Source organism: Takifugu flavidus, chromosome 12, assembly GCF_003711565.1.
Source record: "Takifugu flavidus isolate HTHZ2018 chromosome 12, ASM371156v2, whole genome shotgun sequence".
NCBI lineage: Eukaryota > Metazoa > Chordata > Actinopteri > Tetraodontiformes > Tetraodontidae > Takifugu > Takifugu flavidus.
The window spans coordinates 11,297,419-11,310,549 of record NC_079531.1 but is presented as its reverse complement, the minus strand read 5'-3'; the positions used below and the strand labels follow the sequence as shown (position 1 = coordinate 11,310,549).

Here is a 13,131-nt window from a genome sequence, read left to right as displayed (position 1 = left end):
AAGGCCTGCAGTCCTCCATGTATCAGTGAAGGGTTTCGAGGGACTGCTAACCTGTCCACCATGTGTGTCCTGCTCTCACCTGGTGACTCCTGGGACAGACTCCATCACCCCTCTCAACCTTGTCAGGCTCTGAGCATTTTACCTTATCAAGATGTATATTTTACATATTTTTATTTCTGTTGGAGTTTTGTGCTACAAAAAAGAAAGAGAGAAATACACCAACTAAATTTTAACATTAATGGTGTGAAGGGAAGTAAGCTTGACTGAAGCGTAGTCCTCGCTGTCCAATAGTCACATTCCAGGCCTGCAGGAGCTTTGACCTGCAGCCAACTGGAAATAAATGTTATCTTTATACATTTCGTTGTTTGTAGTGAGCTCACATTCCACCGGTACGAACGCACCAGAGTGTGTTTGGATGTTGGGACCTGTTATCTGTTAACAGATTTTAGTCTAGACTGGTGCCCTGTAGCTCAAGTGACAATATCGCTCTGAACAAATCAAATAGTCTTCACTCAAATGTGTTTGGTTTTAATTTTATTTGAAAAAAAGGCACATATGAAAACTCCAACAGCTTCTCTGTGGAAAATACCTGCAGACACAAACATGACACAGTATGGCTGAACATAAACCACGTTTGCTGCCTTTCCTCTGCAAGTTCAGCGTGTGCAGAAGAAGAATTCAGTGCAGACTCATAAAAACATGTGTGAGTGTGATGGGAGGAGTGTGAGTGAACTGTTGAAAGAGCTTGTGCATTGGTCTTTTGTCTTTAAACATTAAAGATAAGGCAAGAAGTAACACGTGGATCATGGTCAAACCAATATTGACGAGGGAGGAAAGAGGTCACACTTAATATAAGCATGGTGTCCACGTCGCCACCTGCTGTTTGCCTGTGGTAATCTCACAGATATACTGCACTTTGGAAAGAGATCGTGATTTTAGATGACTTAGCGAATTATACAAAACGGTTCCCTGGGAGGTTTTTGGTGGGTCTGAGCGCTCAAAGACTCACACTTGGATCTCTAGATGGAATGTGCTCATGAGGTAACAAAAATTATGGAAACACTTATTTTTTCTACCATTCTTTCACACATAATAAAGCTACCTCTAAGTTATTGAAACATTAAAGCTCATCACGCATTTTATCTCCTTTGGGTTTAACCACCCTGCCGATGTACATGATGGAATTGGTCTTGTTGTCTTTCACCAGGAAAATGAAGGGGTGATCCACATAGAAGAGTTTGGGGTTCTTCAGCTTCTCTGTACCGAAGATGCTGGTGTCGTAAGGGTTTCCGTCCACATCCAGCTCTACGGTCGAGGCGTGGAAGACGTTGGAGAGGTAGAGGTCCTTCTTCCCAGAGATGTTGGACAAATCAGCCTTAGCTTTGTCTACAGCCTCCGTCAGGCCGAGCTCAGCCAGGTATTTCTGGAAAATATATAAAATGGCTCCGTTTTACCTTGCTCATGCCAAGAATGCTAGCTCAGGCTATTGGTATTTACCTGGATGTTGTGGCTGACATCAACACTGATTTTGGGCAGGGAAATGGCCACTGCCTTGTTCGTCATCTTGCTGATCCAGGTGTCCACTTGCTTCTTGGACAGGAGTTTCTCCAGTCGTTCCAGAGGCTCCAGGTGGTAAGGCATGATCAGGATCATGGAGGCTTGCTTCTGGCCCAGGGGCATGTTCAGCACATAGATGCGGTTCACCTCATCATCATAGAAGTCATACAGCCCTGAAAAAAGTTTAAAAAGAGGGATATCTTACTAAAGTTCAGTGGTCAAACCATTTGTGTCAGAAGGGTATCAGAGGTCCTTCACTTGTCAGTTAATCCTCAATCAATCAATAAGATAAAAGCTCTTAAGCACCAGTCTATTCAAATATTGAGGAAAGATTGAGAAACTGACCTGTACGATGCATCATTGAAATCCCAATGGTGTGTGAGCGAGTAACCAGGAAACCACGGGTGTCCACCATTTTATCGTGGAATCTCTCGTCCCAGTGAGCTGTGGAGGGCAGAAGAAGAGACGGTAAAATCTGGGCAGAGTCCTCCAGCACAGGTTCACATCTGCAGGACTGTAAGTGACACTCACGCTTGAAGAACATAGCATTGACGATCATGGCTCCATCCGCGTTCTGCACATCCTTGGTGATCTCAGGGAGCTTGCCGTCCGTCGCCTTGGCGGCCCACTCGTTGATGGAGTTCACGGCGCTCCTCTTGTCCCTGAAGTTGATCTTTGAATGGTCGTATTTGTAGTGCTTCTTACTGCTTTTCACAAAGTCATCAGAGAAGGAGACAGAGCTGGGACCGTACAGGCGGTTGTTGATCTTCCAGGTGGTGTTGCGTTTATCAGCGTCGCTCAACTGGGGAGCATAAAATTCAGGGCACATTTAGCACCATATAGACGAGAACCCTGTCCTTTAGATTTGGACTTCGCAGAAAGTACGTTACCTCAGTCAGTAGCTCAGAGAGGCCTGCATGGAGATGTTCATCCTTCAGTTTGTCAGCACTGAGGACAGTTTTGACCTGAGATGCCGTTGAGGCCTTTCCTCCAAGAGCCACCATCCCCAAAGATGAAGCCAGCACCACAGGAGAAATCAGGATGTTCTCTACATTTTTGTCCTTGGCCATGTTGTGGTAGAGGCTGCATCGATAGTGTATATTATTTTATTATGAGTGCACTATTTCTCTTCATATGTAGTGGAACACTAATGTAGCAGGCAACTGAAATAAGTGGAAAGTATTTGGCTGAACTAAAAGCTGCAGTTAGGTAGGCGTCTTCTAGTTGTATAGTGAGGTGGTATAATAGCTTTTGGAGGTACCTGAAGGCCAGATTCGCACTGTTATCAGCCAACGTGGTGGCATGGTTGCTCAGCTTCTTATCCTCTGCAGAGGCCAAAAGGGCCAATAGAGAAAGAACTACAATGTTAGCCGCTCTCATCGTTTCTGTCTTCCACAGCAGCCACAGCAGCCTGAGAAAGATTCAAAAAAGTGTTGATGTTAACTTCAGTTTGGAGTCTACATGATTCTTGCATGCATGTTGGTTTGGGGACTCTTTCAAAGTTTGGATTTCTAAAGAAAACCTTTAAGTCAGACGGAAATTAAACTGGCAGTTGCAGAATGAGACGGGATGATGAGTGGGGTTTAAGGGTCTGAGTGGCGGGGCCAAGATTGGCTCAGCCCACCCAGAATCCTCCTCATCCTCCGGCGGCCATGTTGCTCGCCACGTCAGCACTAACTCAAGCTGAGCTGCACAGCTGGAGGAGCTTTTCGCTTTGCCTGAGCTGACGTATGAGGCCTCCGACTGACATCCAGGCAAACTGTTGCACGTCTGGGTTTTTGCAGCGCACTTCCATACATTTTTTTTCCCATACGTTCCCCCCAGGGTGGTGCACAGATCCAGTGTCAGAGAGAACGGGTGGGAAGCTGCACATTGTTTCTTATATCCTGTTATTTGTGCAGACAAAGGACGCGTCTGTGAGCTGTGATGCACCAGATTTTCCGATCTCTGTCCCCCTAATATGTATCGCAGACGGAGAATGTAGCTGTTTTTTTTCATTTACATTTAATTTGCGTCACCAATCTGCGGACACAGAACTTTGCCTCAATAACTGGGTCAGATCAGGAATGACCTTTGTGGCACACTTGAACATTCTTCTTTTGTAGAGGTGGAACTTCTCGTGATTATCAAGCAAAATAAACAGCATTCAAAGGTTTAATTCCTCGTCGGTCCACTGTGAAAAGATCTCTACAGATCCCAAACAGGATTTTTCTCCAGCCAACAGAGAAAGAGCAGAGATTTAATGGCGACACCACTAAAATGCCGCACTGTGACTTTAAGCCCAAAGCACCCAGCTCCCCACTGGCATTCCTGCAAACAAAGCCTGTTACTCTTTAATCCTTACCTGACGCAGAATCGCTGGAGTCTCCTCTGAGATGTGAAAAACTGCAAATGCCGACTTTCCTTTATATCCTGTGACGGAAGCTTCTAGAAGTGGGAATGGAGAATATTCAAATGTGGGTGTCTCCCTTTCCTTGGGAAGTTGAGAACTGGATCCCCCCCCTGTTAACGCCCCAGTGCTGGTCTGTGTTCAGCTGTGGAACGTTCCTAGCCGTGCCTGCCAGAGCAGAAAATCTGATTTCAGGTCAGCTGATGTGCATAAAAACTCTAAAACGTATGCGCTGACTCAATCCGTAAAACTGTTTCATCACTTTTACATCCTCAGGATCAAGCTGCAAGCATCTGTGACTGAATGATGCATATGATCGATCCAGATGTGTTGCATGTTGCCTGTCAGTTGTGGACTATTTGAACAGGACAGCTCAGAATGAGATGGAGCTTCTTCTTCCTCCTCAGCTTATAACACCCGTGTGCATGAACAGTGTTATTGAACATAAAGGACCATCAGTCCCTGCATGTTTTTACCAGAGATCTAACATGAAAGGGAGATTTACGGAAGTTAAAGAGCCTCAGTCTGTTTCCCACAGAAGTCGTCCCCACCCCCACATGCCACGTCGCTCCAGCTCAGCTGCTGATTACACTGGTAGATGGAGGATGGGGAAGGGGGGGGGGGGGGGATGGTGTCCTCACTTGATCCTTATGATGCCTGAAAACTATCAACAGGGTAACAGCATAAAAGCTTTGATTTATTAACCTGTTTAGATGGCAAAACTTGACAAGTTCTTTTGGACCAGTGGCAGAGTGAGCCCCCACAAGTCTCAGCATGGAATTTAGAAATGACAGTGGTGAAACAGGAAGTGAAGTTTGAAGTTATCCACTTTCTCAATAGAGGGTCCCAAATACCAACATAGCAAAGCTGGCAGACAAAGCTGGGAGGAAGAACCGACATGTCAATCTTATGTAATCTCTGCTGCGCTCACGTGGGCCAGGAGCCTGGAGCAGTGTGAGAGCAGGCCACCAGGGGGATGGGGGGGAAGGGGAGGAGCCGAACTGAGTCAGCCCAGTACGTGGCAACTGGGCCCAATCTGCCCAATCTCTGCTCCCACTTTAACTCATTTTTGATTTAAAGGAGAAATCTAACTCCTCAGCTTATTATAAACAGCTCAAGCTTTACCAAACTTCAGAACTCTTCACTTCACTTTTGTGAAAATAGTTCAGGAGTTCACGATCTGCAGAAGCTTTGTTTTAAAAGGGCCCACAGGAGAAATTGGGAATTATATATTTACTCCTATTTACGACCCATTATACTATACATTATTCTGTCTATAGTGCAACTATGTGGATGTAAATGACTTTGAAGAGAGCTCTAAAAATCCATTATTGGCCATTCAATAATAAAACAATGAAAAGACAACAAAGATGCACAAAACATAAAATTAATGAAACATTTTAGCACACATCACTTCAGGTCATTTCATGCTATAAATATTTGCCAAAAGCTTTTCAAAGCCAGCAAAAACATCACTCGAGCAAGCAGAAATGATATTATTCCAATAAATGGAATTCTATTAATCTCTCCATCTGCATTCCTTCCTATAGGGGGGGGGGGGGGGGGGTTCTCTGTGAATTACACTGAAATACTAGCTGATTAACAGCATGTGTAAAAGCTGTTATTATTAGCTGGTGTCTATTTCCTAATGCCACATCCTTTCATTGTAATCATCTCGTATTGGGGGGTAGTTCACAGGTCTGACATGAGCAGGCTTGTCTTCTCCCTCCTGGGTTCGCTTTTGCAAACAAAAAAGGCACCAATGTGGTAAAATTCCTCAGCTTACATGAAATGGGGGCAACGTCTGGGTCAAACAAGTCTGGTCAAATCTCTTTCAAACAGTCTGAGAAACCTTGTGATTGTCTGCTGATAACCTCTTTAAACATCAACAGCTCCATTTTATTTCACGCCACATAAAGAACATATTCACCCAAAAATGATTTAACATCATTTAGGAAAGGACTGGCACAAGTTGTGTTAAACCTGAGATGTGTGTGTGTGTGTGTGTGTGCGTGTTCTTGTCCTTGCTCCATACTGAGTACCAATGTCCTCAATGTACAAGCAAAATGGGGACATTTTTAGGAAGTGAGGACATTTCGGTCTCTGGACAGCTTAAGGTGGTTTTAAGGTTGATCTGAGAATTGAGTTGAGGTTGATTTCAGGGGGGTTAGATGGAATGGCAACGGTTAAGTTAAGGGTTTTGGTAATGCATCGTGCTGATGAAAGTCCTCACAAAGACAGAAGAACAAGGTTGTGTGTGTAAGGTTGATAATGCTGGTTAATCAGTATTCCTCTCATGGCTTCTGTGAAGGAGTTACTGTAAAAACATCAGCAGATGATCTCTGAATATATCTGCGAATGCAGGAAAATGCAGCTTTAAGAGAGTTGTGAGGCTCAGTGAACACAGGCAGGTTGTGGGTTTAATTCCAGCACTTTCTGAGGAGACTGGATTTCTGTGGTTTCCTCCCACAGGCCAGCAACATGCACATTTGGTTGATTTGAGACTCTAAACTGAGCAACACACATTTCCCCAAATATTGCACATCTTTGACGGACTTTGCAACATGGTCCCTGGATAACGGTCATGTATTTTTAGTCATCATAGTGTAATATCTGTTGCTATTTCCTGTAGGAATGCGACGAGAAAGAGCCAAGCGTTTCGGGAGTTTCAGCTGTGGGGGCTGAAAACAGTCACCTCTACCATCTGTCTTAGTTTGTCCAAATAAAGGACACAGGACAGATTCTAAAAGCCAGTTCCTGAACCATCTCCTGTTCTTGCTGCTGCCTCGGGGGAGGGGTAATGTCTTTTGGCTCTCCAACGAGGCTTCTGCGGCTCCTTACTTCAGCTCTTTTTTCTCTGATGTACCAAACAGGCCGGAGGCTGAACTGCGAGAGCAAACAGGTCGACTCGCGTTCTATTTTTAATTTTCCTTTGTTCTGTGATACTATAATTAATGTGCGTACGTCCTCCATGTAGCGAAGCTGCTCGTTTCCTCTGACTTATTCATGTTTCATGTTTGGGACCAAAGGAAATGGAGGAGCTCCGGGAGGTCTGCAAGATCTGCTAATAACCTCATTTTACTCTGATATACATCTTTGATGGAAGCTGATTAGGGTCATCGTGCCTTTGTCAGTCTTCACTTTTACAACATTGGATGGCAATTACCTGTGACTACTGTCACCTCTACAGGGGGTCCACCCCCAGCCCCATTTTACAGGACCTTCTTTGCCGAAGAAGTCAAAAATTCAAAGCTTTATTATTATTTTTAAAGAAACTGCATCTTCATGCATTGTGACTGCACAGCCAGAAGAGGGCGCGCTAAAGCAACAATACGAATTAGATTTGATTTTCAATTAGACCAGGCTCAAATCCACAGGTGACGCACTGTACACCCCCACCCCCACCCACCCCCCAGGTTTCGTGAGTAGATTAATGAGCCCTTTCTCTCCTACTGCCAAACATGATTTAAACCGTAATCATGTTCCCTCAGTGGCAGGTCCCAACAAATATCCCTGGTGTTAAAATCTCATAGAAAATAAATGAATAAATGTAATATATTGAGAGTAAAATGAGCAACACAGACTCCACGATATCTTCATTTCAATTATTTTCCTCCAAGAATTCAGAAGTTCCTCTAAGAGTTTATTGAATTATTAAACAGCAATACGGAGGAACAAAAGTCTGACGTCAGCAGGGTTGGGGGTGAGTGGGGGACAGAACTTGGATGAGAGATTGGCACCCATCCATTCCATCCTTCCTTTCCTTTGTGATCATCATCAGGAGTTAGAGATCCCCAGCCAGAGAGGATGCCACCAAGATGGTGGCCCTCCAACCACAGTCTAAGAGTATCGATCTGATCTCCATCATCTCTCTCTCTCTCGTTGTTCGGGATCCTCGTGCTCTTTTATGACGCTGTCACTCTCAGTCATTTCCTGCGACTGAAGGCTGACTCCCAGACACTCTCCCCGCCTTCCTGTGTTTGACTGACAGGAGGATCAACTGTTCAACACCAGCTGCATCAAGTTACCGTGTGCCTGAAGAGGTTAGAAAAATTTCATCTCCAGCTCGCAGCTTCTGATTCCACTGGAATACAAAATGATTTCATAATATCTCAATGGCCATAGAAAACGAGTCCGTTAGAAGAATGTATTTGCTCGGCCCCTCAACAAGCAACAGCAACAGAAAAAATGCCCTTTTAACAGGATGAACCCTTGAGTAGGACCAGGCTCGTATGATGGGACCCTCCTGCTGATGACAAAGTACAGCTCAGGTGCTGTTCAAGAGCCAAAGTGGTTGATTTTTGAACATACTCTGCATATTAATAATAGGATAAACACACATGGAGATTAGACTAGGGTACCTTTTTTTAAAAAAAAAATGCTGTTGCTTTAGATTTTTATGCTGATTAAAACTAAAATTGGCATGCTGATTCCAAAATTGCAGTTGGGTTTTATTTTCTAGCAGGTCAAGTTTTTTCTCCACAGCTTCCCCTCCAGATAAGCAAAATTCCACTGATTAGCTGCAGCCAGACTTGCCACCTGATTAGGATTGGACTCATCTACAGCTACATGGCAACTTGTGCAGTCACAGTTCAGCCAATGCGGTGAGACGTGTGTGCAGCTCCCAATAGGTCGGTACTATTAATACCCCATAGGGGGTCCTCTAGTTCAAAAACTTGGTGTAATAGAGAAAAACTGAGGTCAGTTTTGGATTCTGCACCCAAACATTAGTTAAAAATAGCTGTCAGATCTAACTCAACAAAAATTGTGTTCCCCAGATTTATTAACTACAGTTAACATATGAATCAGATGCCACTTCCTGTTTCCTGTTTGACTAGCAGACAGTTTATTGAGGTTCATAACTGGGTCTGATGTTCTACTTTTAATTGGTGCCAAAAATACAGAAAACTTTTATTGTTTTTGAATCAATATTACTACACTTTACTCCAAGCATCTCTCGCTCCAGCTTAAAACAGATTAAAAAGTAGCAAAAGCAGATTTCTACATGCCATAAAAGCTGAAATATTCTTTTGAACATTTTTTTTCCCTGTGTTTAATTTCAGTGTGAGCGCCTCTCTAGTGAGGCGCTAAGAGAGCAGCAGCAACCAAAAACCTTGGTCTGGAGGATGTTTACATGCATATTACAGCTGAATCCATGAAAACGCTTTGCCCATTTCAGCATTTTCTAGTAAATAACTGGAAAGATCTCAGTGTAAATCACAACATCTCTCATTTTTTTTTCCAATTGGTGCTATTGATGTATTAAGTGCAAGCATGCTTTTACATTTGAGGTCTGTGTGAAAACCCTCTGAGGTGGCTCTCGAGGAGCACCCACTCAGAAAGAGAGGGAGAAGGTCAAACAGTTAGACTACAACAACCTAGCTGTGTCAGCCTGTTCTCCATGGTGCATTTGGGGTCACGGCGAAACTCCGCCAATGAGATAAAATGTCCATTAGTGCCGAGGCGGTGTGGGAGTGGTTCTACACGGTGGAAACTATAGCAACGTCAGTAGTCATTAGTTTTAGGTTGTGGAGGCCAGGGGCTTGAGTTTGAGGAGCCCCCTGTGTGTTTGCTACACTTAGGTTTATTTCAAACAAATCAATCTGCAAATATGAGATTTTTATGATTTCTATCAATGAGATGAGGTTTTCGACCCGCAGTAATCTGTAAGTCACTGAGAACAGTCACTAAATAACAGGTGGAGTGACTTGTGTATATGTTTATTCTTTTACTATTACCGAGGTAAGAATCTGTGCGGAACCCTCACAGCAGCAAAAATCCAGCTGTAGCTCCTTCAATCTTGTTTTGTGTTTCTGGACAAGGTCGACTTGGCTTATTAAACCCTCTGATAAGAACATTAGACACAGGAACGCTGAAGGCTGAAGGCTGATGCAGAAATGGAGCGAGAGCAGAGAAAATATGCCATTAATGTGAATCAGTCAGTGAAATATAGAAGGATTAAAAGCACCTTTTGAATATTTACTAGTCTCATTTGTTTCATGAAAATAAAGGAAAAAATTTCAGGTCCTCCTACATGTTTACGCCCAGAAGCCAGAAGTCGGAGAACCTCTCCAGATCTGTTGGTAAAGGAGAACAGAACATGCTGTGGCCTACTTATTTAATGATAGAGTTGTGAGGGTGAGCGTGGTGTGGAGCGAGGGGCACAGCACACAGGCCCGAGGGCCGAGGAGACGTGGGGGCATCTGGGAGTCAGTTTAGTCCAAAAGCAAGTGGAACACTGTTGGGAATATAGTTTTCACGTTTCTGAACAGCTGCTGCAGAATTCCACTCTTTAAAAGGAGCGAATCGTGGAGAGAACGATCAAAAGTGGCTGTGACTCAGTGGAGGAGACAAGCTGAGACGCGGGAGGTCGAAGGGTCACGTCCAGGGTCACCTCCTCCATCCTGCCTTAGGTTACGTCGGGCCGGACCCAGCCTCGCCACTGGAACAGAAAAGCGCCAGTGTGGGAAGATCCATCAAATACTTATCACATCCTCTTTGTGTGATGGATCCAGATCGCTGATAACAGCTTTCCTGATGAAAGCAGCGACTGTGGCTAATCAGATAAGTGTTCTAATCAAAAGCTTTATAAAGGCTGACCACCTAATTACACGCCGGCTTATGCCTTCATTATTGTCTATTAACAGATATTATATGGTGCAAGCTGAGGCTGTGGTTCCAGTCCCGCGGTGGTTCAGGAGACGACAGAGCAGCCCGACTGTTCTACATGGAGGCGTGATGATTGCACCGTAAACAAGACTTTGGGCAGCATCCACCTGATCAAATAAATCAGCGCTGGAAGTTGCAACAGCAGCCTGTTATATTTACATTTAAAAGCCGCAACGTCCTGTCGTGTCCTGTTTGTGCAGCGCAGCGCAGCAGAGAATCACCAGGACCGAAGGTTTGAAAAGTCACAGGCAGTCAAGAGGAAGAAGAATTCTAATGGCCGCCATGACGATAAAGCTTCAAACAACTGTTAGATGGCGTACTTTTGGATCCCAAACAATTACTGTGCGAAAATCCCCCCATCTGATATAAATTCCATTAATTCTCATTATAAATTCTACCCATATAGATAGAAGGGTGGGGTCAGGAGTGGGTCTTTTTGGTCAGTCCTTCCTTATGCTTGTGTTGGTTTTGACAGCTGAGAGACTTCCCATGATGCACTGAGGCTTCCTCTGCCCTAAATGGATCCTGATCCTGTTACATAAACATTTAATTGGTGGAGACGATGGCACAGTTTAAATAAAAAAAACATCAACTGGACTATCTGAAGCTCGAATCCAACATTATAAAATGTGTCGCAGTCTTTTTATATCTATTTTTCACATTCGCCAACTCTAAAAAACCTGGAGGATATTTTTAATTTCATGATGTTTTTCTTGCCCTGCTGCTGACCGCCGGCTCCTCGGGGAAGTTTAATGCCGCCGCGCAGAATCCACAAACAAAGCACTTCCTGCCCCCCTCTCGTTGGTTACATGATCGGCTCTGAACATGGCGCCCGGCTCCGGTCTGACGGCCCTGCGGCGCCGCCGACTCGTGAGCTGGTCGTGTTTGTGCAGCAGGTGTGAGAAGCGTGTGATGCGTTCGCCGCGTCGCTCTCGTGTGCGTGTGAAGACAGAAGCAGGTCGATGTCAGGTGGAGGGCAGCACGACCACCTCTGTGGGCTGTTTGAAGCTCAGCGCACTGATGGATTATTGATGAAGACGAGGGCAGACCACCTTCATCCCTCACCTCTGGACAGATCCACACGTTTATTATGTGTCAGAGTGCTGCAGGATCCTCCACCAACCATCTGTCCTCAACATTAGGCTCCTATTTTCTTCTCTCTGCATTTGTATTGATTAGATAAACCGATGTGACGCTTCGGGGATGCTGCTGTTGTTGAGATGAATAAAGTGGCATCGGCATGTTTATGGTTATTTTCTCTCTTTGGCGGAATATTTTCGTGTCTCTGCAGCGGTGGACTCAGCGGGTGATGATAAGTGAGCTGTAATCATGTTGGAGAGCGATTGTTCCAATTGATGGATCTTTTTTTTCATCACAGCACATTAAAAGAAAAAAAAGATCCAGCGGAAAGTGTTCGGACTCGTTCCTCCACAGTGCGGCACTCCAAAGAATCAGGTGATGCCGGCGCGTCGTCTCGCTGCGACAATCAGTCAAAATCACTTTGCTTGTCTTCTCTGGGAAAATGACGGACTCGTGCCAACTCGAACAACTAATCCGAGCGAAACTGACAGCATCGGCCAGGAATCCGGCGAGGGGTTCACAATTTCACCCGCTGTTTATCACAAAAGGTTTGAGTGACAGCTCAGCAACAGAGAAAAAAAAGCCCTTCATCCTGTAAAGCTTTTAAAGTGTGGTGGAGCGAGACTAATCATAAAATTATCATAAAGCATCTGTGCGGACCTGCATGCAGCAGATCAATGCCTAGAAATGGTAAACGATCCCCGCTTTTCTCAATGATACAGGATTATTCACACAGCTCCAGAAATTTCGTCTGGTTTTTTTTTTGGTGTCAAATCATAAGCAGTTGACCTCTGACCTTGACCATTCCTCATGTCCCCCTGCAGAGGCTTCACACTAAAATATGTCCGAGCGTTTAGATATTCATGAATAACCGCAGTCATCGGGCCGCTTTCATCAGCATGATCGCAGAGAGCATTTAACGGCCATTATTTTGGAATAATTGCAATTCTGTGTTTAATTTTCCAGTTGAGCTCCTCCACAGGCAGGTGGCGTTTGCCTGAATCATTATGGACGCCGCTATCGGAGAAGCGTGTGGAAGCTCGGCTATGCCTCAGTGAAAACACACTCTGAAAGAGAAATTCGACAACGCTTCACAGGAACTGAGGATGAGGGAGCCGTAAAGACGTCAGCCAGGCTGGACACGGAAGGTTGTTGTATCCAGAAAAGAGATCTGACCAGCAAACTTTATCATGAAAACCCGCCAATCGCCAGTCGCCAATCTACACACGGCGACTGCTTTGCTAATTTAGCATTCAAGTGTGGAAAGGATTTCAGTCAACTTAAAACAGGTTCCACTCGCCTGCCTGCTGTGAGTGCTGATGCGATTTACTCATATTTCAGCTTTGATGGCGGTTGGCGTCCCTGGATGGCTGGTGATGCTCGACTGTATGTTTAAACTGTCGTGGTGGAGGTTTTCTTATTTTGAGAGATACGTT

The 13,131-nt window shown here is 44.7% G+C and overlaps 1 protein-coding gene across 1 annotated transcript; it reads right to left on the bottom strand.

The window, feature by feature from the left end:
- Positions 1 to 517: 517 nt before the first annotated feature.
- On the bottom strand, positions 518 to 4,039 carry serpinh1b (serpin peptidase inhibitor, clade H (heat shock protein 47), member 1b). Its single transcript, XM_057050124.1, has 7 exons — positions 3,902 to 4,039; positions 2,819 to 2,968; positions 2,448 to 2,640; positions 2,089 to 2,359; positions 1,903 to 2,001; positions 1,498 to 1,730; positions 518 to 1,423 (listed from the first exon to the last, which is right to left on the bottom strand). The coding sequence occupies exons 2-7, from the start codon at positions 2,935 to 2,937 to the stop codon at positions 1,121 to 1,123; spliced, it is 1,218 nt and encodes a 405-aa protein (XP_056906104.1). The 5' UTR covers positions 2,938 to 2,968; positions 3,902 to 4,039; the 3' UTR covers positions 518 to 1,120.
- Between the last annotated feature and the right edge of the window lie 9,092 nt (positions 4,040 to 13,131).